The sequence below is a fragment of the Pan paniscus genome, chromosome 15 (genome assembly GCF_029289425.2).
Source record: "Pan paniscus chromosome 15, NHGRI_mPanPan1-v2.0_pri, whole genome shotgun sequence".
Classification (NCBI taxonomy): Eukaryota; Metazoa; Chordata; class Mammalia; order Primates; family Hominidae; genus Pan; species Pan paniscus.
The window spans coordinates 32,270,817-32,298,485 of NC_073264.2; the positions used below are offsets into that span (position 1 = coordinate 32,270,817).

The following is a 27,669-nucleotide window of genomic DNA, read 5'->3' on the forward strand; positions in this document are numbered from 1 at the left end:
ACAAATATTGCATGAGTCCAATCATGAGGTACTTAAAGTAGTCAAACCCAGAAACACAAAGTAGAATAGTGATTGCCAGGGGCCGGAGGGAGGAGGAAATGGGGAGCTGCTGTTCGAAAGTTATTGTTTCCAGTCATACCAGATGAAAAAGTTCCAGAGAGTTGGAACTTTGTGCTTCTGTTAACAATACTGCACACTAAGTTTGTTGAGAGGGCAGATCCCATGTTGTATTTAACATACACGCATGCACACACACTCCAAAAAACTATCAAAATCTTAATTTTGCAAAGGCAAGAAGCTTTACAAGGAGAAGATACAGCTTATCAAGGATCTTTGTAAGATGATACTAAGAGTGAGGGGGAAAAAAACAAAAGGATCTTTGATTCAGATTCAGAGTCAGACGTGGTATGGCAAACCTGTATTGCTGTAAAATATTTACAAATTCTATGAACTACGTGGGTGACCAGTTTGGCTAAAAATATTTGATAGTATTTCCGCTTTTTCTCTTATGCTACAAAACACTCTATGCTTCCTGAAATCACAGTATAGAAAATAAGGGCTCTATTTGATGTCAAACTGACTTTAATAGTCATTTCTCAGAAATGAAAACTCGAAATCAAAGGCTTATGTTAACTTTAAACCTTACAGAAAAAAATACACATACACACATATGTATATGTGTATATATACATATATATACACATATATATACGTATATATACACATGTATATATATATACACACACAGACACACGCACATACATATATATATATACACACACATACACATATATATACACATTTTTTTTTTTTGAGATGGAGTCTCACTGTGTCACCCAGGCCGGAGTGCAATGGCATGATCTCAGCTCACTGCAACCTTTGCCTCCTGGTTCAAGCGATCCTCCCACCTCAGCCTCCCAAGTAGCTGGGATTACAAGCGTGCGCCCAGCTAATTTTTATATTTTTAGTAGAGATGGGGTTTCACCATGTTGGTCAACAGGCTGGTCTCGAATTCCTGGTATCAAGTGATTCACTCGCCTCAGCTTCCCAAAGTGCTGGGATTACAGACATGAGCTACTGTGCCCAGTCGACCAGAATATATTTTAGATAACTGCACAGTATCATAAAATACATCTAGGGTATAAAATAATGTTTATAAACTATATACATTACTTATTTATTAAGCTCTAAATGACCTCAATGAAGTCATCTGGTTTTTTCCCCATTTTCTTTGTCTTTCTAACCTATGTTACTCAGGGTAACGTCTCATGGTAAAAATGCTTAACTCCTTGTATTTATCAATTCCGTATTCATCAAAAGTATATCTGTTAGACAATAACAAGTGTTGATGAGGATGTGGAGAAATCAGAATCCTTTTAGTACTGCTGGTGGGGAGGTAAAACAGTGCAACTACCTTGGAAAAGAGTTTGGCAGGTCCTCAATCTTCTTCATTAGTCCAAAACTTGGAACCAACCCACATACCCATCACCTATATAAGAAACACACAATGAAGGCCGGGTGTGATGGCTGATGCCTGTAATCCCAGCACTTTGGAAGGCCAATGAGGGCAGACTGCTTGAGCCCAGGAGTTCAAGACCTGGGCAACATAGCAAAATCCTGTCTCTACAAAAATTAGCCAGGCATGGTGTTGTGAACCTGTGGTCCCAGCTACTCGGGAGGCTGAGGTGGGAGGATAACCTGAGCCTAGGGAGGTCAAGGCTTCAGTGAGCCGTGATCATGCCACTGTACTCCAGCCTGGGAAATGGAGTAAGACCCTGTCTCAAAAATAATAATAATAAAATAAAAAAGAAACACATAAACCAAACGTAGTATATCCACAATGGAGTATTATTCAGAAATAAAAAGGAATGAAGTGCTGATGCATGCTATAACACAGATAAACCTTGAAAATATGCTAAGTGAAAGAAGCCACTTACAGAAGACTGCTTATATGAAATATCCAGAATATACAAATCTACAGAGACAGAGAGTAGATTAGTGGTAGCCCAGGGTTGGGAGATAGGGAGAAATGGAGAGCGGCCACCTAATGGGTATGGGGTTTCTTTTAGGGGTGATGAAAATGTTCTAAACTTAGGTTGCAGTGATAGCTGAACAATTCTGTAAGTATTCTAAAAACTATTAAATCGTATTTTTTTAATGGGTAAATTTTATGATATGTAAATTCTATTTCAATAAACATTTTTATCTGGTAGCTTTCTGAATCCAAACACAATGCAAAGCTTTGTTTCTTTCACACTAGGGTCTAAATAACCATTGCTCATTCTAGTGAGAGTAGCATTATAATTTGTTGAAAATACTCTAGCAAAAAATTTTAAAATAAGGATGTTAAAATAGCTCTGAACTACATGAAATCAGTCTCAAATCTGATTCTGCACCTATTTCGAACTAGTCATTCTGTTGTTATCAAAACTTAACAGGTTGGGTACGGTGGCTCATGCCTGTAATCCCAGCACTTTTGGAGGCTGAGGCGGGCAGACTGTTTAAGGCCAGGAGTTTGAGACCAGCCTGGGTAACAGAGCAAGAACCCGTCTCCACAAAAAATAAAAAAAATTAGCTGGGCATAGTGGCGCATGCCTGGAATCTGAGCAACTCAGGAGGCTGAGGTGGGAGGATCACTTGAGCATGGGAGTCAGAGGCTGCCATGAGCCGACAGCACACCAGTGCACTCCAGCCTGGGCAATGAAGCCAGACCCTGACTCAAAAAACAAACACCAACTTAACATAGATAAATTTTGAAAGCCATTAAACAGAAAATTTAGAAAATTTATTTGCCCATGGTACCATGGAGTGGGGTGGGAGGTGGCTAGGTCTTTAACTCTGAACTCGATCTGCTTTAAAAATTGTTAATAGCAGTTGGGCACGCTGGCTCACGCCTGTAATCCCAGCACTTTGGGAGGCCAAGGCAGGTGGATCACCTGAGGTCAGGAGTTCGCAACCAGCCTGGCCAACGTGGTGAAACCCCCGTCTCTACTAAAAATACAAAAAATTAGCCAGGAGTGGTGGTGGGTGCCTGTAATCCCAGCTACTTGGGAGGCTGAGGCAGGAGAATTGCTTGAGCCTGGGAGGCGGAGGTTGCAGTGAGCCGAGATCGTACCATTGCACTCCAGCCTGGGCGACAAGAGCAAGACTCCGTGTCAAAAAAAAAAAAAAAAAAAAATTCTTAATGGCAGTAACAAGGAGCTAAAGAGATTAACAATAACAATATCCATAATATCCATTATATAAACTATGTTAAGTATAAATCATACCTTTTTATTTCTTGTCCCTTTTGCTTAGGAGATTCACCTCCATTCAGGATCTGTTCTAAATTCTTTGTTTCTACTGATCCATTTGGTTCTGAATTAGATAGTCCAAGTAATGACCTTACCCGCTGAGACCGTACATCTAATATTGTATCTGTATAACCTACTTCCTGAAGATACCTGTAAGAGAAAATAAATATTAAAATCCACATACTGTTAACATGTGCCAGACTCAAAATCACATCAAATTTTAGAAAAACCCATAATCCTATAAAATATGCTCTCCCTTTGTCTCAGTATCTTTCTTCTCTACAGACTAGTTCCAGTTCTAAGAGAACAATACCAAATACAAACCAAAATTTAAATTAAAAAGCATATAGTATGGTTAACACTGATTAAGAGCCAATTATCTCAAAACCCAAGAAGCCCTAGTGTCTTAAAATGCTTTTAGGATTATACACACACACACACACACACACACATTTTTACATTTCCATACACACAACCACACATTGTTTTTAATTTACACACACACACACTAACACAACACACACACATTTTTTAATTTCCAAGGAGCAGTAAAGAATGAGTAGAACTGCATCTTAGCACACAGACATACTAAGTTTAAACCTGGGGTTGTTAACTAGAGATTGATGAACACATTAATTCTCCTTCTAGGATCTAAGATCTCATAGCACTCCTCCAGTCCTGTGATTTTCAATCTTTCACCATATCTAAACTAAGGAACTTAACCTAGGATCTAAGATGAGACTGGAAAAGAAGAAAGGGACTAGATTATGATACAAAGATAATGAGTTGTGAATGGTTCTGTGACAAATTAAAGTATTTAAGAGGCTAATGAAGGATGCTTAAAAGATGCCTTAAATACTGCTGGCAGAAGAACAAAAGATTTTTAGGTGAATGCTAAAGAGAAAAAGACTAGATCAGGACACTAGCAAGAAGTAAAAATGGAGGAGAATAAATGTGAAAAAAATAAGCAAGATATAATCTCTTTGACATGATGCACAAATGTATGTGGAAGTAGAATGAATAAACAAGTAAGAACTCTACACAATTTTCAGGTTTCTAGCTTGGATGGTTACATGATGGGTACATTCAAAAAAATTATACAGAGTCAGAATCAAGTTTATACAGTACCTATCAGACAACCATATAGTGTCTATAAAAAAATACAAGTGACAATGTTTATTAGGCACATAGATGATACAAATCAAAAGCTCAGAAAAGACTGGCCTGGGTATACAGATGTGGGTCATTAATCTTTGGTAATATTTGAAGCCATGGATTTAAATGAAGTCACTCAGAGAATAAGCATAAATAAGGAGAGAAAGTCTGGGTATACAAACAACCAAAGGACTAGAATCATAATAAAAACTCAAAGGAAAATGAAAATATTTGAGAAATTAGAGGAAAAAAATGATAGCAGAGAGTGCTGTCATGGAAGCAAAAATAAAAGTTTCAAGAAGGAATAGTTAATGTCAAATTTTTCCAAGATACCAATTATAACAAAAAAGGTCTCTTGAATATGTTTGTGATAGTTGCTTCAGAGGAATGTCAAAATGGAAAACAGACAGCTGACAAATGAACAAGAAGGAAGACTATGGAGATAAACTACCCTTAACAAGTTTGGCTATAAAGTTACAGGGAAAGATAAAGGTGGCAAGAGACTAAATTGTAAATCAGGCAATGGGATTAGGCATTTATGAGAGGAATACTGTCCAAGTGATTTCTCTACTGTCCAGAAAAGCTGGCCTCACTTTTCTTCTAAAAAATGCAGTCCTCTCTTGGGGAGAACAGCTCCCATCATACTCTAACCACTTGGTCTGAATGAACTGCCAAGATCTCATACAACCCAGGTAAAAATGACTGACTCATGGGCAATTATTTGATCAGTCAGGACAACACTTACAGAGTGTTCTCTGACATACATAAAAAAAGTGGTTTTCAGAAGAAAAGAATAAACCTAAGATAGAGAGGGGCAGAAAATCAAATAAGAATGTCTTTAGAGTTTCCAGTCTGAGAGGGCCTCCAAGCTATCCTAGCTCTTCACTTCCTGACACTTGGTTGTTCATTATTTCCTTCAATTCTGCTAGTTATCCAGCATCCTTCCAATCAATAATCTATTCTTTCCTTCAAATTTTAGTCACTTATAAGGAGAGCCTGGACTGATAAATACCTTTTTGAATGGTAAGAAACTAAAGTAAAAGATAAGAGGTTTAAATACATTTACAGAGGCCAGGTGCGGTTGCTCACACCTGTAATTCCAGCACTCTGGGAGGCCAAGGCGGGCAGATCACGACGTCAGGAGATCAAGACCATCTTGCCAACATGGTGAAACCCCATTTCTACTAAAAATACAAAAACTAGCCGGGCATGGTGGCATGCACCTGTAGTCCCAGCTACTCGGGAGGCAGAGGCAGAAGAATTGCTTGAACCCGGGAGGCGGAGGTTGCAGTGAGCTGAGATGGCGCCACTGTACTCCAGCTAAGGGAGGAGAATCTCTTGAGCCCGGGAGGCGGAGGTTATAGTGAGCCGAGATTGTGCCACTGCACTCCGGCCTGGGTGATAGACATAGACTCCGTTTCCAAAAAAAAAATACATTTACAGAAAGGAAAGTGTTAAGGGAATTGCCACCTGACAGCCTTCACATTTTCCGTGAAGCAGAGCCTGAAGTGCTTTAATGAAATAAGGGAGAATGGGCTATGTGGTAAAAGTTTAGAATATCCACTGAGGACAATGGAAGCAGGGGGTGGCCAAGGGTTATGAAAAAAGGCTCTCTGCAATGTTTGGACAGGAAACTATGAATACATAATAGTATTCACATGATTCTGTAGTTTTTATCCAAGAGTTAACTAGAAAGAGACAGACATAGTGAACAAGGGCTAGAGTTTTTCAGGTACATTTAGTTAAATGACTGGTGAGGAAGTGGTAAACAGTGGGCAGCAAGAAAATACTAGATAAGGGTGATCAATTATGGAGTCTAAGCTAGAGCTAGGGAAACAGAAATAAAATAAAAGCAACCATAGGTAGAAGAGCTAAAGAGAAAAATTATATAGTTAAGGATTTAAAAATCATGGTAAAGTCAGAGGGCAAATAACACAGTGGTCGGAGGTGGAATGCATGATGACTGTCCAGACTATGAAATATTCTAAAGATAGTTCTACAAGATCAAGAGTGAAGGTAAAGATACCTACAGTAGAAAAGGCTGAATAACTGAAAATCACCCAGGATATCAGTAGGCTACAAATCCCAAAATTTTCAAAATATAAGGAAAATAATACATGAAAGACAAAAAAGATTTGCCAGAGAAATATTTCCAATACAGCAAGTAATTCAAAATTCAAAAAAGCTCCTTAAAAATTCAACTGAAAGGAAGATTTGGCAATCCACTTCTGAAAAGTTTCAGATGAATTCAACTAAATTCATTCTCTAGACCGGTCACACCCACATTGAAAAGAAATGTGTGAATTCTGCACTGAAAGGAATGGAGGGCTCTATCAAGTATGAATTCTATATTGTTTTTGTTCTGCTCAAGTCATCCAGTCTTTTGGACATTCTACCCTGCAAGTAAGAAGACAACATCACCCTGAAACTCAGAGGAAACAAACTTTTAAAAAGATCCAAGCATCTACACAGCAAAAAAAGCAGCAATACAAAAAACATACACATTGTCCCAATATGATTTTTTACTTGTAAATTGACTCAGTATAAGCACTTTCATACCTAGATCCTTAAAGAAGGTTGAAAATAAGTAATTACTCACTGTCTTAAAAGCTGTCTGCCTTGCTTCCACGTTAACTGGCTATTCTGAGGTGCTGTGGGAGCCTCTGTGTCTTTGGTTTCTTCTAAAAATTAAGAAAAAAAAAGTTTTACATACATTATTTCGACTCCTGAAAATATTGCCAAAGTTTTCTTAGGGATAAATTCCCATAAAAACATACCTATTTTATAAAGGACAGGAAAAAATTAACTTTCATCTAAGTATTAACTGTGGGTCACTCATTTTAAATGTGTTTGTCCTAATAACCCAATGACTTAAGTACTATGTCCCCCATTTTAAAACAGGGAAAACCCAAGTGTACTTTATTAGTATCAAGGAATCAAACGCCCAGGAGATAAAATATTATTAAAACTGATTTTTTCTCTTTTTTTTTGAGACAGGGTCTCACTCTGTCACCCAGGCTGGAGTACAGTGGCACCATCTCGGTTCACTGCAGTCTCGACTTCTCTGGGCTCCAGAGATCCCACCTCAGCCTCTCGAGTAGCTGGGACCACAGGCATGTACCACCACACCCAGCTAATTTTTGTATTTTGAAGAGATGAGGTTTTGCCATATTGCCCAATCTGGTCTCAAACTCCTAGGCTCAAGCGATCCACCCACCTCAGCTTCTTAAAGTGCTGAGATTACAGGTGTGAACCACCATGCCTGGCAATTTAGTTTTTTTTAACTACTAGAATTCCGCTAAGTCGATTGCCTTTGAAATTAAAAAGCTGTATTATATGAGCTATTCAAAATCAACACTGTTAAGATATTAGGCATACATAAAAATATTGAATACCTTAATTTGGGGTCTATATCAGTGGACCTTAAGTCTACATCACAGGACTTCATCTAGCTAAGTTCCTTTTTTGGAACTAAAATTAAACCAGAAAATAGTTTTTACTATAGGTAAAGAGTCATTATTTTATTTTCAGATAACAAAGTGTACACATTTAAAAAAAAAAAAAAAAAAGAGTTTAGGCCAGATGCAATGGCTCACGCCTGTAATCCCAGCACTTTGGGAGGCTGAGGTGGGCAGATCACTTGAGCACGGGAATTCAACACCAGCCTGAGCAACACGGTGAAACCCCATCTCTAGCAAAAATACAAAAGTTAGCCAGGTATGGCGGCACATGCCTGTAATCCCAGCTACTCGGGAGGCTGAGGCAAAAGGATCGCTTGAACCCAGGAGGCGAAGGTTGCAGTGAGCAAAGATTGCACCACTGCACTACAGCCTGGGCGACAGAGCGAGACCCTGTCTTAAACAAACAAAAAAAAGAGTTTAATAAACAGTATGATTTCAGATTAATCTCTCAACTAGCATCTCTATAACAAAATTTAAAACTATTGACATTTATATCACAGAAATACTTCCCCATAAGTTCCCATTATTAACATAAAGACACAGTGAAGAAGAGAGGGACTTAGAAGATCAACCCTCATACTGAATGTTGAAGACTCTGTGAGGCTCCTAGGCTCCTCAAAATCCCTTAGTAGTGATTCAAATGTCCTCTTCAGACATTATTTCTCTAATCCTAACAGTCCAATTATTAATATCTCTGGCTGGGAACAGTGGCTAAGGGTCTGCAATCCCAGCACTTTGGGAGGCCAAGGCAGGTGGGTCGCTTGAGCCCACGGGTTCAAGATCAGCCTGGGAAACATGTCAAAACCTCATCTCTACAAAAAATGCAAAAATTAGCCAGGCATGGTGGCACGTGCCTGTAGTCCCAGCTACTTGGGAGGCTGAGGTGGGAGGATTGCATGAGCCTGGGAGACAGAGATTGCAGTGAGCCAAGATCGTACCATTGCACTCCAGCCTGGGCAATAGAGCAAGACTCTGTCTCAAAAAAAAAAAAAAAAAAAAACACTTCTTATTCTATCCCAAATGTAAGCATTTCTTTTATTTCCAGAAATAATTATTTCATTCTAATAGTCCCTCTACTGATTTTTCTATTTATAACATTTTAAAATTACATATAACACATAATCACTGGAGGAAAAAAATACTAAAAAAACAAGATATACAACTGCCCAAACCCTGTTACCAAGAATTAACAACTGGTAGTACTTTAGTGTTTATCATTTCTTATTTTCTACCTGAAAATATACATAATACAACCCCACCCTTTTTAAAAATGTGCCAATGTATATACTGCACTATCATCTGCTTCTGACACTAAATGTACCTTGAACATTCTCTGTATGGCAATACAGATTAACATAAAAAATGATTGCATAATATTCTATAGAAAATATATACCTATTTAACCAATCCCCTAATGTTGAAATTAGTTTCCATTTTCTATTATAAATAATGTTGCTAAGGATATTCTTGAAGTACATCAAGTGTATAGCTCAAGGAATTTTTGAACACGCCCATGTAACCAGTACCTAGATGAAGAAACAAAACATTATCAGCAACCCCAAAAGCCTTTCTTGTGCCCTCCAGTCACTAGCCACTCCAAAAAGGGTATGAATGCTATCTTGATTTCTAAAATTATCTAGATTTTTGAATATAATAATTTCTTCAATTTTCAGTTTTATGTGATTAAACCATGTTGTCACATTCAGTTTTAGTTTGCTCACTTTTGTTGCTAAACAGCATTCTATTATGCTAACATATCACAATGTACTTATCCATTTATTCTAATTCTGAAGACTGTTCTAGTTGTTTCCAGATTTTCACTGTAAATAATGATGCTATGAACATTCTTACACAAGCTTCATGATGAACATATATATGCTTTTTGAGGAGTGGAGTTACTGGATCATAGGGTATGTATATAAATATTTTTTGAGACCGGGTCTCACTTTGTCATCCAAGAGGGAGTAGAGTGGTGTGAACAAAATTCACTGTAGCCTTGACCTCCCGGGCTCACGCAATCCTCCTACTTCAGCCCCCTAAATAGCTGGGACTACAGGCATGCAACACCAAGCCTGGGTAATTTCTGTATTTTTTGTAGAGATGAGGTTTTGCCATGTTGTCCAGGCTGGTCTTGAACTCCTGGGATCAAGTGATCCAACGCCTCGGCTTCCCAAAATGCTGGGATTAAAGGAATGAGCCACAGCACCTGGCCTAGGTATGTTATATCCTCTTTAATAATAGTCATAGTGTCAAGTCACTTTCAGAGCAGCATTATCAATATATAATCCTAACACCAATGTCGACGAATTCTAGTAACTCTACATCCTCAACACTTGATATTGCCTCTTCTGCATTTTAGCCATTCTGGTCAGTGTCTAATCGTATTCCATTGTGGTTTTAAGTTGTATTTTCTTAATAACTAATAAAAATCAAGCAACATTTCATATATTTATTGGCCATTTATATAACCTCTTCTATGGTGTGTCTGTCTTTTTAAGTCTTTTGCCCATTATTCTATCTGATTATCTGTTTTCCAAATGTAGAAGAAAGGGAACTCTTTTATATTTTAATATGACCCGTTTATAAGGTTAGGTTTAGGCTGTATCTATTTATTTTACTGAGAAAGGGGTATAAATACTTATATATCTTCTACTATGATCAAATCAATATTTTGTACATTTTCTTTCTTATATTGATTTCTTTGGGGGTATATAAAAGGCGACATTGTTTCATTTAATATTATCTCCATATATACTCTGACATAAATAATTTTACAATATTTTGTTCACACGATATACTTCTGCCCATCCCTTTGTTTGGTTTTCCACTAAACATCCTGAAGAATTTTTCTACATAACTGAAAACATTTTACTTCGCTGTTATTGTGTGTCCTGTAAAGAAAATACTTGGTTGGATATTATTTTATTCCTCAACTTGAGGAACTTTTAATATTTAGGTTTATACAGATAAAAACAGATTGTCTTGCCACAATTTCAGTTGTGAGCAAAAAAGACTTATCTTGCTTTATACAAACTGTTATACTGGGACCACCTAGCCAATTCTGACTCTCCTTAGCCTCTACTGCAGGCTCAGTGTGGCTTTAACTAGCCTCCTTTCTTTACACACAGACCAAGCCCTACAGTTCTAGAAGTGCCTGCTTATTTTCTGAATATTCTAGCCATACTGGAAATAAAATGAGTCAAGAAAAAAAAAAAAAGCTCTGAATTCACCAGGTATTTTTCTGGTGAAGTCACTCTACTCCCTTTAACTGCAAAGAGAAGACTATAATAATCATGGCTCGGAAAAAGTAGACCTTCCATGTTTCTGTTCCTGATTTTTGCTTTTTCCAAGGAGGAGATTCTAATATAGTTTCTTGGCATCAGAATAAGCCTTTATAACCACTGAAAAGCCAGGTCAAAGAAAACCTATGCCACTCCCATCTTGGTCTCTTAATTTTATATGTATGACAACAAATGGAAGCTCTAAAGTTCTGCTGCTAAGACTGAAAGTGTTAAAGACTAAAAAATAAATCAACTGCAAATTTTATGTATGGTGTGTGTTTCTGCCAAGTTCTACATACTTAATATTGAACTCAAAAACAATTAACTAAAATTCTAAAATTTACTATAATACCTAACTTTGTTACCTTCCAGCTCAAATTACTACCATAAATGCAACCACACTTTTACACAGATTTCAACTCAAGGATAATAAGACAAGTTGCCTCAGGATTAAGATGTATATGAAACTATTTACTTTTACTCATTTAATATTTTTTCCCAAATTCTAGACAGTTTACAATAGTCATTCTCTAATATTATCAAACCAAAATGCGGGTAAAGAGAACATGTCTGTTACATAAAAAATGAATTAAAAAAAAAAAAAAGTAACAGAAGAAGCAAGTTTACCTGACTCAAAGGTTGGCATTTTCAAGTCACCTTGGTTCAGTTCCGTGCCATATTTTAATTTGTGATATTTTGCCCTGAAAATTTAATCACAAATTAGTAAAATCACAACTTCTTCTTTTTGTCACTCTTGCTTTATATTACTCCAATAACAAAACATAATATGAATGTCTGTTTCTTTAAACTTTGTTTGCAAAGAACATTGAAGACTATATTGCTGTAAAAGAAAAAAAAGGTAAGTTTCCCAAGTAACACATACCCAAAAGTTAAAAAAAGATCAATTATCCTTTGTCTTTTTTTTTAAGTTCCAAAATTTAGATTCTGTAACAAAACACATTTCAATTGAATTATTTTAATCTCTTTTGCCTTTCTTTCCCAAGTATGAATCAAATCAAGACAGCATCATGTATTCGGGCAAGGATTTGTACCTTTCAAAAAAAGCTGCCAAATACACAGTACAATGGTATACATGAGTATACTATTGTTCTACTTTATTCATGTAACAAAATGAGGCACACATACCTTTCTTGTTTTAATGCATACTCTAACATCTTTATTCTTCTTACTAAGTCCTTCTTCAGGTTCTCTTGACCTTTTCTTTCGCCTTGTAGAAATGCAATCCGGGCCTAAAAATATAAAAGATGCATTTATTTACATTTTTCCTTAACCATACATAGGAAACTGAAAAATGGAAAACGATAAACACAAACTGTTGCACTTGACTCATGATATCAAGATTTTAAGTTCATAAAAACGGGTCAGGCAATGGCTCACACCTGTAATCTCAGCACTTTGGTAGGCCAAGGCAGTAGGACTGCTTGAGACAAGGAGTTTTAGACCAGCCTATGAAACATAGTGAGACCTCATCTCTACAAAAAATTTTTTAAATTGGCCAGGTGTAGTGGTGTGTGCCCATAGTCCTAGCTACTCGAGGCTGAGGGGACTCTGTCTCAAACAAACAAACAAAAAAAACTCATAAAATGTCCAAACTTTGTTAGATCTAACACATCCCTTTTAAAATAAAGATAACTATAAATTAGCTAGTTTATAATCCTTAAGATCCCTAATATTAATATTTCACCTTCACATAACCTTGAAAGAAAAATATACATAAAAATGCCACCTAATTCCTAACATACAATTCACAAAGAACTGAAAAACATGTCCACAAGTAGATAAATACGTCAGAAAATGAGATATTATTTCAAAAAACAGATTACTTCAAAAGCTTTTCTTGAAATACTAGAAAATTTATAATCTGAGCTAGGCACGTGGCTCATGCCAGTAATCCCAGCACTTTGGGAGGCCGAGGCAGGCAGATCACCTGAGGTCAGGAGTTCAAGACCGGCCTGGCCAACATGGTGAAACCCCCTCTCTACAAAAATACAAAAATTAGTTGTGCATGATGGCAGGTGCCTGTAATCCCAGCTACCCGAAAGCCTGAGGCAGGAGAATCGCTTGAACCTGGGAGGCGGAAGCTGCAGTGAGCCGAGATGGTGCCACTGCATTCCAGCCTGGGCAACAGAGCGACACTCTGTCTCAAAAGAAAAAAGAGGGGCCGAGCGCGGCGGCTCACGCCTGTAATCCCAGCACTTTGGGAGGCCGAGGCGGGTGGATCACGAGGTCAGGAGATCGAGACCATCCTGGCTAACACGGTGAAACCCCGTCTCTACTAAAAAATACAAAAAATTGCCAGGCGTAGTGGTGGGTGCCTGTAGTCCCAGCTACTCGGGAGGGTGAGGCAGGAGAATGGCGTGAACCCGGGAAGTGGAGCTTGCAGTGAGCCGAGATGGTGCCACTGCACTCCAGCCTAGGCGACAGAGTGAGACTCCATTTCAAAAAAAAAAAGAGAGAGAGAAAAAAGAAAATGTATAATCTTTCCATTGTACCACCCCACTCCAAATTCCATTTTAATTCTTGAAACAGTAAATGCCATAGTATTACAAATAGTTTAAGTAAGCCACCATATATTCCATTACCTCATTGCTTTCTATTGTCATTTTTCCACTGTGAGAGAATTTTTTTCCTTAAGTGCCTTTTATCCTTATTTCCTGAAAAAGGCAATTCTCTGCCTTTTTCTAGCCCTTCCCTATATGTCAGCCTCCTTTAACCACCTCACACTAAAGAATAATGTTGAAAGAGACTGGCATCTGTCTGGGGACATTTGCCATTATCTACACATTGACAATAAAACTAATTTTCACAAGAGGTAGAATGTTCTTGCAGAGACGACACAGGTGCATTTGTTCAGTATGAGAAAGAAAGCTATTCAGTAAGCTAAATTGTTGTTAAAACTTTAGTTATGATGTGTTCATTTCTACAAGAGAAATATATTAGCCAAGGAGACCAGCTAAATCAAGTCAACTAATAAAAACACCTAAGTAATAAATAACTGCTGTCATCAAAAAAACTGTTACCCTAAAAAAAGTTTGTATGAAATTATCTACAACTTCTTAACACCTGAGAAGCTACAAACAGCTACAGAGTTCATGACCAGCCTTGGCAAGACAGCGAGACCCTGTTTGTACCAAAAAATCAATAATTAGCCAGGCGTGGTAGCATGTTCCTGTAGACTTAGCTACTTGGCAGGCTGAAGCAGGAGAACTGCTTGAGCCCAGGAGTGAGGCTAGAGTGAGCTATGATCACATCACTGCCCTCCAGCCTGGGCGACAAGCAAGACCCTACCTCTACAAAATAAAAATAAAAATAAAAATAAACAAATAAGCAGCTACATGACACTTATAAATACATATTTTAAAAATTTTTTAAAAGCACTAGGAGGAATAATAAAAGTTCAGAACCTAATAGTCTATGATCCTCAAGAAAAGAGCAGCACTTACTCTCTAACAAGCTGTGGAGCAAAGGGAAAAGATGTCAAATTCGTCATACACTTTTAAGAAAGATTCTGACTAGTGTTTTCTCCTGTGTTGGCTGGTTGTTGTTGTTGTTGTTTTTAAAAACCACTAAGCCCATACTATAGAACCATTATGTATCTCTCAATTTTCAGATCTAATAAGTGTTCTAAAATTACCATTACAGAAAGCTGAAGGAAACCTGTTTTATTATTCTGCTTCTGAAGAAGTAAAAATTGGTGGGTTTCTGATTGAGAAAGGCATTGAAACTAAGTGAAAGTCATAATGTCCTCTAAGAGGATTCTTTTTAAAAAAGACAACCCAGCAGCAGTATTTCCTATTAGAATCTTATACTGTTGTGAGAATTGGTTTTCATTTCTTTTTTGAATTTTTGTATTACCAACTATCCACACTTAGACAATCTAGTAAAATAGACAAGCACAAACCACACACCAAAAAGCAAAAATTCCAAAGCAGTACTGAACAGACGGCTGAAAGGAAATAATTTGCGAGAATTTAGGACAAGGAAAACGCCCAAGAATTAAAAACAAAACCTTTTTAAAAAATGTGGACTAGGGTGGGCATGGTGGCTCACACCTGTAATCCCAGCACTTCCAGAGTCCAAGGCAGGAGGATCACTTAAGACCAGGAGTTTGAGACCAGCCTGGCCAACACAGCAACACCTCGTCTTCACTAAAAATTTAATAATTAACTGAGTGTGGCGGTGCACGCCTGTTATCCCAGCTACTTGAGGGGCTGAAGCAGGAGGATCATTTGAGCGGAGGGGTCGAGGCTGCAGTGAGCCATGATTGCCATTGCACTCCAGCCTGAGCGACAGAGCAAGACCCTGAATGAAAAGAAAAAAACAAAACAAAACAAACACCACCACCACCAACACATGGATTAACCAAAAATACATGGAAGAGGACCAAGTAAATGAGAGAGAAGTCATAATGACTGGAACTGACCTTATGACCTCATATCGTCACGTATCTAGAGGGTAAACTGATTGAAAAGGTAAAGGTTATACCTGATAGTGATAATAACATAATAATGACCAATTAAATAATAAATGTAGCACTCAGTACAGGATCATTAACAATCTACTTTTCAGCAATGTTATAGCATCATCTCTGCAAATAAACACTTTTAAAAGTAACCTCAAAAAACACATTCCCCATGGCATCAAAAAATAAAAGTACCTAAAAAAGGCAAGGTGGCACATGACTATAATGCCAGCTACTTGGGAAGCTGGGGGGTGGGGGAGAATTGCTTGAGCCGGGGACTTCGAGACCAGCCTGGGCAACACAGTAAGACTCCATCTCCAAAACTATAATAGATAAAAGTAACTAGGAAAAAACCACCAAAGATGGGCAAGAGCTTTATACAGAAAATATAAAAATTGAACAAAGGCATTAAAGACAACCTAAACGGACTAGCTGACTACTGTAAAAATATCAATTTTTACCCAAATTGACTGACAGATTTAATTTCAATCAAATTCTGAATTTGCATGTGTAGAACCTGACAAGCTGATACTAAAATTTACCAAAAAAAAAATTCAAATTACCTAGAACAGCCAAGACAATTATAAAGAATGAGATGGGCCGAGTACAGGGGGCTCATGCCTATAATCCTAGCACTCTGGAGGCTGAGGAGGGTGGATTGCTTGAGACCAGGCGTTCAAGACCAGCCTGGGCAACATGGCAAAACTATATCTCTACAAAATACAAAAATTAGACAGGTGTGGTGGCATACACCTGTAGTCCCATCTATGTGGGAGTACTGCTTGAGCCCAGGAGGCAGATGTTTCAGTGAGCTATGATCAGGCCACTGCACTCCAACCCGGGCAACAGAGTTTCAAGAAAAAAAAAAAAGAATGAGGTGATAGAATTTGCTCTACTAAACAATAAGATATAACACTGCAGAAATTAAGACACTGATGACTCAGGGATAGGAAAATGAACCAAAGAAACAGAACAGAAAGTCCAGAAACAAACTAAAGCATAGAAGATCACATGATTTATGAAAGATGGCAGTGCAGAACATTGAGAAAAAAATGGTTGCTTCAAAAATGGTGCTTAGTAATAGAGAATCCAAATGTGGGCTAAAAATGAAAATGAGGCTGGGCGCGGTGGCTCATGCCTGTAATCCCAGCACTTTGGGAGGCTGAGGCGGGCAGATCACGAGGTCAGCAGATCGAGACCATCCTGGCTAACACGGTGAAACCCCGTCTCTACTAAAAATACAAAAAATTAGCCGGGCGTGGTGGCGGGCGCCTGTAATCCCAGCTACTCAGGAGGCTGAGGCAGGAGAATGGCGTGAACCTGAGAGGCGGAGCTTGCAGTGAGCTGAGATGGTGCCACTGCACTTCAGCCTGGGCCACAGAGTGAGACTCCATCTCAAAAAAAAAAAAAAAAAAAAAAAAATAGAAAGAAAAGAAAAAAAGAAAATGAACATCTGCCTGATACTTTCTGCCTCATACAGTTACAGGAGGATTACAGATCTAAAGATGAACGCAGGACAGTAATGCTTTTAGGCTAACAAGTATCATCACAACTTCAGATTAAGGGGAGATTTCTTGAAAAAGACAAAAACACTAGCCATAAAGAAAAGGATTAAAAATTCATTACAATTAAAAAACTTTTATTCAAGATAAAAGAGGAATTGGCAACCTATCCCAGGCTTGTTTTTGCATAGCCCTAAAACTAAAAATGTTTTTTAAAGTACCATAAAACAAGAAACAAAGAATAGGCAACACAAACCCTTTGTAGCCCACAAAACCTAATATACTTACTTTAAAAGTCTGTCAATCTCCCATACTAATATCAGATAAATTGGCTTAAAACTTTAAAAAAGACAAGAGACAAAGAACATTATATACAGTCATGTGCCACATGACATTTCAGTCAATGACAGACTGCATATACAACAGGGGTCCCATATGATTATAATGGAGCTGAAAAATTCCTATCGCCTAGTGAAGTCGTAGAAGTCTAGAAGTCGTAGCTATTGTAACATTGTAGTGGGACGCATTAGACGCATTACTCACGTTTGTCCTGATGGTTATAAACAAATCTACTGCGTTGTCAGTCGTACAGAAGTACAATACATATAATTATGTACAGTGCTCAATACTTATAATGACAATAATGACTATTCTACAGTTGATTTACTATACATTTTTGTTTTGAGACACCCAGACTGGGTTGTAGTGTGCAGTCACAGATCACTGTACCCTCTAAGTCCTGGGCTCAGGTGATCCTCCTGCTTCAGCTTAAGGCTCGGGCCACCAGCCAGGCTAATTTTTTAAAAATTATTTTTGTAGAGAAGGGTATTGCTTTGTTGCCCAGGCTGGCCTTGAACTCCTGGCCTCAAGTGGTCCTCTTGCCTTAGCCTTCCGAGTTGCTAAGATTACAGGTGTGAACCATCGTGCCTGGTTCTATTGTTATTTTAGAGTGTATTCCTACCTATAAAAAGAAAAGTTAACTGCAAAAGTGCCTCAGGCAGGTCCTTCAGGAAGTATTCCAGAAGAAGATATTGTTGTCATGGAAGATGACAGTTCCATGTGTGTTACTGCCCTTGAAGACCTTCCAGTGGGATAAGATGTGGAGGTAGAAGACAATGATTAACCTAGGCCTTCCTAGGCCTTACATAGGCATAGGTTAATATGTGTGTTTGTGTCTTCATTTCTAACAAAAAAAGTTTAAAAAGTAAAAATAAATCAAAATTTTAAAAACTAGAAGAAAGCTAATAGAATAAAGATAAAAAGAAAATATTTTTATATAGCTGTACAATGTGCTTGTTTTAAACTGTTATTACAAAAGAGTTAAAACGCTGAAAAAATTAAAATTTATAAAGTAAAATGATTATGGTAAGCTAATTTATTATTGAAGAAAAAAATTCACATAAATTTAGTAAAGTCTAAGTATACAGTGTTTATACAATCTACAAGAGAGACAATGCCACAGGCCTACAAATTCAATCACCACTCACTGACTCAACCAGAGCAATTTCCAATCCTAAAAGCTTCATTCATGGTCAGTGCCCTACACAGTTATACCATTTGTTATCTTTCTTTTTTCTGAGACAGGGTCTCACTTTGTCACCCAGGCCACAGTGCATTGGCACGATCACAGTTCACTGCAGCCTCAACCTCCCTAGGTTCAGGTGATTCTCCCCTCTCAGCCTCCCGAGCAGCTGGAACTACAAGCACCTACTACTATGACTGGCTAAGTTTTCTATTTTTTTAAGATGGGATTTCACCATGTTGCCCAGACTGGGCTCAAACTCCTGGCCTCAAGCAATCCTCCCTCCTCAGCCTCCCAGAGTGCTAGGATTACAGGTGTGAGTGACAGCACCTGGCCCCATTTTTTTTTTTACTATACCTTTTCTATGTTTAGATACACAAATACTTACCATTGTGTTACAACTGCCTATAGTATTCAGTACAGTAACATGCTATACAGGTTTGTGGTCTCAGAACAATAGGCTATACCATATAGCCCAAGTGCAGGCTATATTATCTAGTTTGTGTAAGCATACTCTGTGATGTTCACAAGATGAAATCATCTAACGATACATTTCTCAAAACATATTCTTGCCGTTACATGACACATGACTATGCTAATAATGACAAGAAGATATTACAACTATAAACACACACACACCTAGTAACAGATTATCAAAACGTATGAAGCAAAACTGACAGAATAGAAGGGAGAACAGACAACAGTAGTTGGAGATTCAATACCCCACTCTAAATAATGGATAGAACCACCAGACAAATGGTAAGGAAGAAAATAGAGGATCTGAACACAACAAATCACCTAGCTCTAACACACATATGCAGAACACTTTACCCAACAAAAAAATACACATCTTAAGTGCACATGGGACAGTCTCCAGAACAGACCATGTAAACTGAGTCACAAGTTAAGTCTAAATAACTTTTTAATTTTTTTGAAACAGGGTCTCATTCTATCACCCAGGCTGGAGTGCAGTGGTGCAGTCTCGACTCACTGCAACCTCCAGCTCCTGGGTTCAAGTGATTCTCCTGCCTCAGCCTCCCGAGTAGCTGGGACTACAGGCACACGCCACCAAACCCAGCTAATTTTTGTATTTTTTGGTAGAGACAGGGTTTCACCATGTTGGCCAGGCTGGTCTCAAACTCCTGACCTCAAGTGATCTGCCCACCTTGGCCTCCCAAAGTGCTGGGATTACAGGCATGAGCCACCATGCTCAGACAAGTCTTAATAACTTTAAAAAGACAGATATCAAAGTTTCTTCTCTGACCACAAAAAAATCAAGTTAGAAATCAATAACAAAAGAAAACTGGAAATTCACAAATTTATGGAAATTAAACAACACACTCGAAGAAAAATTAGGTAACAGAAACAAATGAAAACAAACACAGGACATACCAAAACTTAGAGGATGCAATGTAAGCAATGCGCAGGGGGGAATTTATAGATATAAATGCTTACATTAAAAAACAAGAAAAGAGCCAGGTGCGATGGCTCATGCCTGTAATCCCAACACTTTGAGAGGCTGAGGCAGGCAGATCACTTGAGGTCAGGAGTTCGAGATCAACCTGGCCAACATGGCGAAACCCCATCTCTCGTAAAAATACAAAAATTAGGCAGGTGTGGTGGTGCGCATCTGTAGTCTCAGCTATACGAGAGGGTGAAGCATGAGAATCACTTGAACCTGGGAGGTGGAGGTTGCAGTAAGCTGGCAACAGAGTGAGTCTCCGTCTAAAAAAGAAAAACAAAAAACAAAAAACTACACACAAGAGAAGACAGGGCATGGGAGCTGGGATTTGAAGCCAGTTGGATCATGAGGGTTTTGTTGCTCTTGAGAGATTCTTCTAGCAATTTCCATACCAGCCAACACAGATGTTTCTCTTTCTTCATATGATGATCAGGGATCCAAACATATCCAAAAAGCTAAAGAGGCACCATTTGTCCCCCATTGGAATAGCAGGTTTTGCAGCAATTGTTGCAGTGGATATACAAATTGAAGAGCAGGAGAAATATTAAAATGTTCCTTCACCTGATCCACATGCATGTGGCAGCCCAAGGCTTTGTGATGGGAACAATGACTGTTGATGTCAACTATTCCATGCACTGAGAATTATGGGCAAAACCTAAGCCTTAGAAGAAGAGATGCAGGCTTGGCACAGTGGCTCACACCTGTAATCCCAGCACTTTGGGAGGCTGAGGTGGGTGGATCACCTGAGGTCAGCAGTTTGAGATCAGCCTGGCTAATAGGGTGAAACCCCATCTCCACTAAAAATACAAAAATTAGCCAGCTGTGGTGGCGCGCACCTGTAATCCCAAGTACTCCAGAGGCTGAGGCAGGAGAATCACTTGAACTCGGAGGTGAAGGTTGCAGTGAGCCGAGATAGCACCACTGCACTCCAGCCAGCGCACAACAGGGCAAGGCCCCTTCTCAAAAAAAAAAAGAAAAAAAAAGAGAGTCTTGGTCTTGGTGCTGTCTTGGTCTTTGTCTTGTTGCAGGAGCTTGCTCTAGTTAGACATGTCATTATTGAGGTTAAGTGTTCACACAGAAAACACGTTATTTGATGGAATTCAGACGATAACACACTATTTTGAGTATTGACTTCCTTTCTTGCAGGCTTGATTTGCTTGGTGACCAAATTACTAGTCACTAGTTCACTAGTGAACTAGGTCATTCAGAGGAGTCACATTAACAGAAAAGAAACATGTCACCTAATGCAATTGACTATGTAAAAATATCCACCTTCTTAAACTGTTATAATGAAATTAGTTCTAAAGAAGACAGCAGGCCAATCCAGAAGTACTCCCAGTTTGCTGCAGAATCCCACATGCTTTGGATGTTATATAGGAGTCCTATTTACCCCAGTTAATTTACTTTCTTCTGCCTGCCAAGTAGACTGGTTGGCTCCTTAAGTGCATGGGGGTGCAGTGGTTTATGTCTGTAATCCCAGCACTTTAGGAGACTAAGGCAGAAAGGTCACTTGAGGCCAGGAGTTCAATACCAGCCTGGGCAACACAGCAAGACCCATTTCTAAAAAAAAAAAACAGAGGCCAGGAGCGATGGCTCACACCTGTACTGTAATCCCAGCACTTTGGGAGGCTGAGGCAGATGGATCACCTGAGGTCAGGAGTTCAAGACCAGCCTGGCCAACATCATGAAACCCCATCTCTACTAAAAAAATTAGCCAGGCATAGTGGCAGGTGCCTGTAATCTCAACTACTCAGGAATCTGAGGAACGAGAATCGCTTGTACCAGCCTGGGTGACAAAAGTGAAACTCCATCTCAAAAAAAAAAAACCAACAAACAAAAGTGCATGGGGCCAGACATCTGTAATCCCAGTGCTTTGGGATGCTGAGTGTTAGATATGAGTTCTAAATTTCTTTTCAAATAATATGTCAGTATGTTCCACTCTTTGCCTTCTACTTTTAAACTTAACTTCCTGGTAAAGCAATCTTTTTCGATTACCCACTCCACCCTGACTCATTCCAATTACCTACTCCACCCTGACTCACCTGCTCCACTCTACATTCCAATCACCTGCTCCATCCTAACTCATTCCAATTACCTGCTACCTGCTCTGCCCTGACCCCCGCCAAAGCACTCACCCTGTCATTCTCTTTTAATTAGCCAATCGGAATTAGTTTAGCCTGTGCGTCTAACCCTAGCCGACAGGGGAACAACACAGCAGCAAAGGGTCACGTGCATCAGGGATAAGAACCTCTTCCCCTCCCTTGTCCAAGTGTGCGCTCACCATTGGTCCATCTGTAAGGGTGCACCCTTCTATACAGAAGTAACTTGCCTTGCTGAGAATTAAAAAGAAAATTTTATATCTGAGTGCTATTTCTTTTGCGGCACCGAAACTTTATATATAACAATGTGGGGGCTCATCCAGGATTACATTCCCCACCAGGGACAGTCTCTGGTTCTCTCTCGTGAGGAGGTGCACCCTGCCCTATTGTGGCAGCCTCAGGGATGAGAAATCAAGACCTACCCAGTGCGAGGAATAACCCGAGCTCTCAGCAACGCAGAGTGGGGGACTGGCCAGCAACCTAGCTTAAAGGATCCTCACATACTGCTGCGATGACTGTGCACAGGCCAAGGAAGGAGAAGCCGCAGGAGCTGGTAAAGTACTTCCTTTGTGGTCAAATTCTGGAGGGCTAAATGTGTGCGTGCGTGAATGATCATCAACAACCCTGCTTGCGGTGTTGTGTGGATGGTGACAAGTCCTACTGCTGGACGGAGTGAGTGGGTCCTCTCCAAGGTTCCATAGCTACCTCATATGGCTTAGAGCAAATCCTGCCATGGGATTTCTACCAGCACGCCAACACTAAGAGGGGCCTAATTCTCCCTTAGGGGAGCAGCCAGAGATGACAGCACGAGTGGGAAGTGTGCAAAGGACCTTCAGAAGGGGAAAGGGGGGAAGCAGATCAACCTCCCAGGACAAGCAAGACAAGACACCCCCGGGTTTGAGGGATTGAGCCTTCCGGGACAGGCAAGGTGAGACACCCCTGGTTTGAGGGGTTGAGCCTTCCAGGACACACAAGGTGAGACATCCCTGGTGTTAAGGGGTTGAGCCTTCCGCTAATTTCAAGGGTTGAACCTGACACAACCCCCCACCCCACCTTTTCCTTTCTTCTTGGGTATTAGAGTAGCTCCACTCCCGCAGGTCCCTACCCTAGAGGCAGAGAGACACAGAGGGGAAAGAGAGGGTGGGGCAGGGTCGGGGGGAAGAGAGGCAGAGAGACGGGGAAGAGAGGCAGAGAGGGGGTAAAGGGAGGCGGTGGTGGGGAAAGAGGCAGAGAGACAGAGAGTCAGAGAGAGAGAAAGAGACAAGGTCAAACAGAGAAAGAGAAAAATAGTAGTAGTAAAGAGAAAAACAGTGTACCCTATTCCTTTAAGAGCCAGGGTAAATTTAAAACCTATAGTTAATAATTGAAGGTCTTCTCCGTGACCCTATAACACTCCAATACCATCTCGCTGTCAGTGTAAACAAGGGCGTAGCCCGAAAGCACTGAGGACACTGACAACCCGTAGCCTTCCTATCAAAAATCCTTAACCCAGTAACCCGCGGATGGCCCAAATGCATTCTATCTGTAGCGGCAACTGCTTTGCTAACAGAAGAAAGTAGAAAAATAACTTTTAGAGGAAACTCCATTGTGAGCACACCTCACCAGTTCAGAACTATCCTAAGTCAAAAAGCAAAAAGGTAGCTTACTAACTCAAAAATCTTAAAATTATAAGGCTATTCTGTTAGAAAAAGATGATTTATCATTAACCACTGAAAATTCCCTTAACCCAGAAGGTTTCCTAACAGGGGATTGAAATCTTAATTACCATACAAAGATCTGACCAGACCTAGGAGGAAGCCCCTTCAGGACACGACTTCCTCCTGGGTGACTGGGGTGGTGGGGGAACAACAGGTATTCAGTAATTGATAGGGAAACTCCTGTAGAAGCAGTCAGGAAAACTGCCTAATAACTGGTCTGCTCAAACGTGTGAGCTATTTGCACTCAGCCAAGCCTTAAAGTACTTACAAAACTAGGAAGGAACCATCTATACCAATTCTAAGTTAATTTGGACTAAACAGGGTCTTATTAATAGCAAAGAATAATTGAAATACCAAACTTAAAAGGTTTTCAACATAAGTAAAGTTTGCTAAAAGTTAACAGTGTAACATGTATTATCCTAACTTCTAATCTTATGGCCTTAGACAGTCTAGTCCACCAACATGAAGTTCACTTCAGAAAAGAATGATTATCATCTTCAAAAAAAAAAAAAAAAGAAAAAAGAAATTGGGGGGAGAGAATTTATGTAAAAAGAACGTTATATGGTAAATTCTTGTCCTAAAATAAGATTAACTGGTTTAAAAAAAAAACAAAAAAAACCAGGCGTGGTGGCTCATGCCTGTAATCCCAACACTTTGGGAGGCCGAGGCGGCCGGATCACAAGGTCAGGAGATCGAGACCACCCTGGCTAACACAGTGAAACCCCGTCTCCACTGAAAATACAAAAATTAGCCGGGCATGGTGGCGGGTGCCTGTAGCCCCACCTACTCAGGAGGCTGAGGAAGGAGAATGGCGTGAACCCGGGAGGCAGAGTTGCAGCGAGCCAAGAAGGCACCACCGCACTCCAGCCTGGGCGACAGAGGGAGACTCCATCTCAAAAAAAAAAAAAAAGGGTGTTTGCGGCAAGTCAGAAAGTTGAGGCATGTCTAAGAATTATCTGTGAAAGTTGTGGAGAAAAAAAAAGGTTATAAAAGGAAATTTATGCAAGAAATGTTGTATAATTTAAAAGTAATTAAGCCTCCTAAATGTAAAACTATAGAAGAAACAGTTTATGTGCAAAGCGTGTAAGGAAAGTAAAATATACTTCTGGTAAAAAGACTATAAGGAGGCATAAGAATCTGAATTTTTACCTACATTAAAAGGTTAAAAAAATATATATTTTGTTTCAAAGGTTTAAGCAAGTTTTAAAACGTTAATTGTAAAGGAAATTCTGTGTGTAAACATATTAGCCAAAGAGGTGTCTTCCAGTTTTTCTGTGAACTGGATATTAAAACAAAAGCATAACAGGTTTTTCTTAAAGCACTAACCTGCTGTTTAACAAAAATTATAAAAAAGGTTAAAAAGAGTCTATAAGCTGGGCGCAGTGGCTCATGCCTGTAATCCCAGCACTTTGGGAGGCCGAGGAGGGCAAATCATGAGGTCAGGAGATCAAGACCATCCTGGCTAACATGGTGAAACACCGTCTCTACTAAAAATATAAACAAAATTAGCCGGGCATGGTGGCAGGTGCCTTTAGTGCCAGCTACTCGGGAGGCTAAGGCAGGAGAATGGCGTGAACCCGGGAGGCGGAGCTTGCAATGAGCTGAGATCGCGCCACTGCACTCCAGTCTGGGCCACAGAGCGAGACTCTGTCTCCAAAAAAAAAAAAAGTCTATAAAAATCTTACCTTATGCTCAGACATTAAAAATTGGATAAATATGTCTACAAGGTTTTATTAAAATTAACATTAATAACACACTAATATAAAGGTGAAATTCAGATTATTTGGTATAAAAATCATACAGGAAGCATTGTTAAATATAAAATGGTTGTTTGGCTTTCTTTGGTCTAAAAACTAATAAAAGTAGGTGCTAAAGGAAATTTCTCAGTAAGAAGGCACCAAAAACTATATATAAAGTCCATTGTTGATGTCCCCACATTTAAAACAAAAGGTCAATTTCTTAGAAATTATATACTTGGTTTTATCTTCCACTTTCCTTTCCCTCAAAACTAAAAGTCTTTTAGCACAGGTACAACCCCTAGAATTTCCAGTAAACCAGCACCAGCCTGAAGATCACCTTCTCATCAAAGAGTGGAAAGAAGAAAAACTCGAGCCAGCATGGGAAGGACCCTACCTTGTGCTGCTAACCACCAAGACTGCTGTTCGTACAGCGAAAAAGGGATGGACTCATCCACACCTAAGTCAAAGCGCCACCCCCTCCAGTCATGGACCACAGTCCCAGGGGAAAACCCTACCAAACCAAAGCTAAGAAAAATTTAACTTTTTCATCTATTCTATTACTCTTCTTTTCTCACTCTATTGCTGACCATCTAGTTATTAACACCAAGTCAATTTCACCTCAAACTACTGCATTTAATGCTTGCCCTGTTATACCCTGTGGGGACTTGCCAAGTCAAATACAGCTCTCTATTTCAGAAAAGTACCTTGTCCCTCCTGACTCTCCTCAGAATGGGCATTAGTAAATTGGGACCTTTTAATCCAGGGAGATTTCGATAAAGACCCGAGTGTCAACCAGGAGTCTGGCCCCCCGATGTAGAGCTTTTATGCCGTAGTTGGTCCAACATTCTGTGGACCACTAAAGAGCAAGGATAGACTGCCCCAAACAGTTTTTGTAATTTCCTAAAACCATACATTCATTTTACTAAAGGGACAGCTCCCCCCCCCCCCCCAGCTGTCAGCTAAACCAATGCAATCCTATACAGGCTATTATTTCAAGCCCCCAAAGTTCTTCCCTTTTCTAAGCCAGTTCCCTTCTTTATGCCAGTTTTATGGTATGGGGGCTGAGGTTTCAAGGACAGACCCTATTGGACTCCTTAAAATGCATGTCTTTGATCCCCCACTGCCTGCACCGGCTTCTAAGCCTTTTTCCAAAACCTCTCACAAGGGAACCATTGTTCCTCCTCCATCTAAGGACAAGGCCAAGATAGCGATGGTAAAAGTTAAAGACTTAAAACAAACTTTGGCAACTGAGACAAGATACCAAGATGTAAATGCCTGGTTGGAATGGATCAAATATTCCACCCGCACATTAAACAAAAGCAACTGTTATGTTTGTGCGCACGGCAGGGAGGCCCAGGTTGTCCCCTTTCCACTAAGGTGGTCCTCCAGTCAACCAGGCAAGGGCTGCATGGTAGCTCTTTGCCAGGATTCTACAGCCTGGAGTAATAAGTCTTGCCAAGCTCTCTCTCTGCTATATCCCAAAATCCTGCACCCTGCGGGTCAGCCCCCGAGGGCCATCCAGCCTCCATCTCCCAACACTAAGTTCACTTTGTGTCTCTCACAACATGGAGGAAACTTAGCGTTCCTTGGAGACCTGAAGGGATGAAGTGAGCTTAAGAATTTAAGAGCTTATCAATCAGTCAGCCCTTGTTCATCCCCGAGCAGATGAGTGGTGGTATTGTGGTGGACCTTTAGTGGACACCCTGCCAAACAACTGAAGTGGCACTTGTGCTTTAGTCCAATTGGCTATCCCTTTCACCCTGCCATTTCATCAACCAGAGGAAGGAAAAATAAGACATCGTAAAGTGAGAGAAGCCCCTTATAGGTCTTTCAACTCTCACGTCTATTTAGACACAATTAAAGTCCCATGAGGAATACCAGATCAATTTAAAGCCCAAAATCAAATAGCTGCAGGATTTGAGTCAATATTTTGGTGAGTGACAAAAATGTAGATTGGATAAACTACATCTATTAC

The 27,669-nt window shown here is 39.7% G+C and overlaps 1 protein-coding gene and 1 pseudogene across 4 annotated transcripts in view; one reads left to right on the forward strand and one right to left on the reverse strand.

Annotated features, from left to right (window-relative positions):
- Positions 1-27,669, reverse strand: part of STRN3 (striatin 3) — a 130,352-nt gene that overhangs the window by 49,853 nt on the left and 52,830 nt on the right. For all 4 annotated transcript variants that reach the window (XM_008974696.4, XM_034937383.3, XM_034937384.3 and 1 more), the window contains exons 2-5: positions 12,337-12,440; positions 11,818-11,891; positions 7,048-7,129; positions 3,270-3,443 (exon numbers count right to left, since the gene is read on the reverse strand). In XM_008974696.4, coding sequence (XP_008972944.2) covers positions 3,270-3,443; positions 7,048-7,129; positions 11,818-11,891; positions 12,337-12,440 — 434 coding nt within the window. The remainder of the gene's footprint in view (positions 1-3,269; positions 3,444-7,047; positions 7,130-11,817; positions 11,892-12,336; positions 12,441-27,669) is intronic.
- On the forward strand, positions 19,433-27,441 carry LOC103786559 (HIG1 domain family member 1A, mitochondrial-like; annotated as a pseudogene).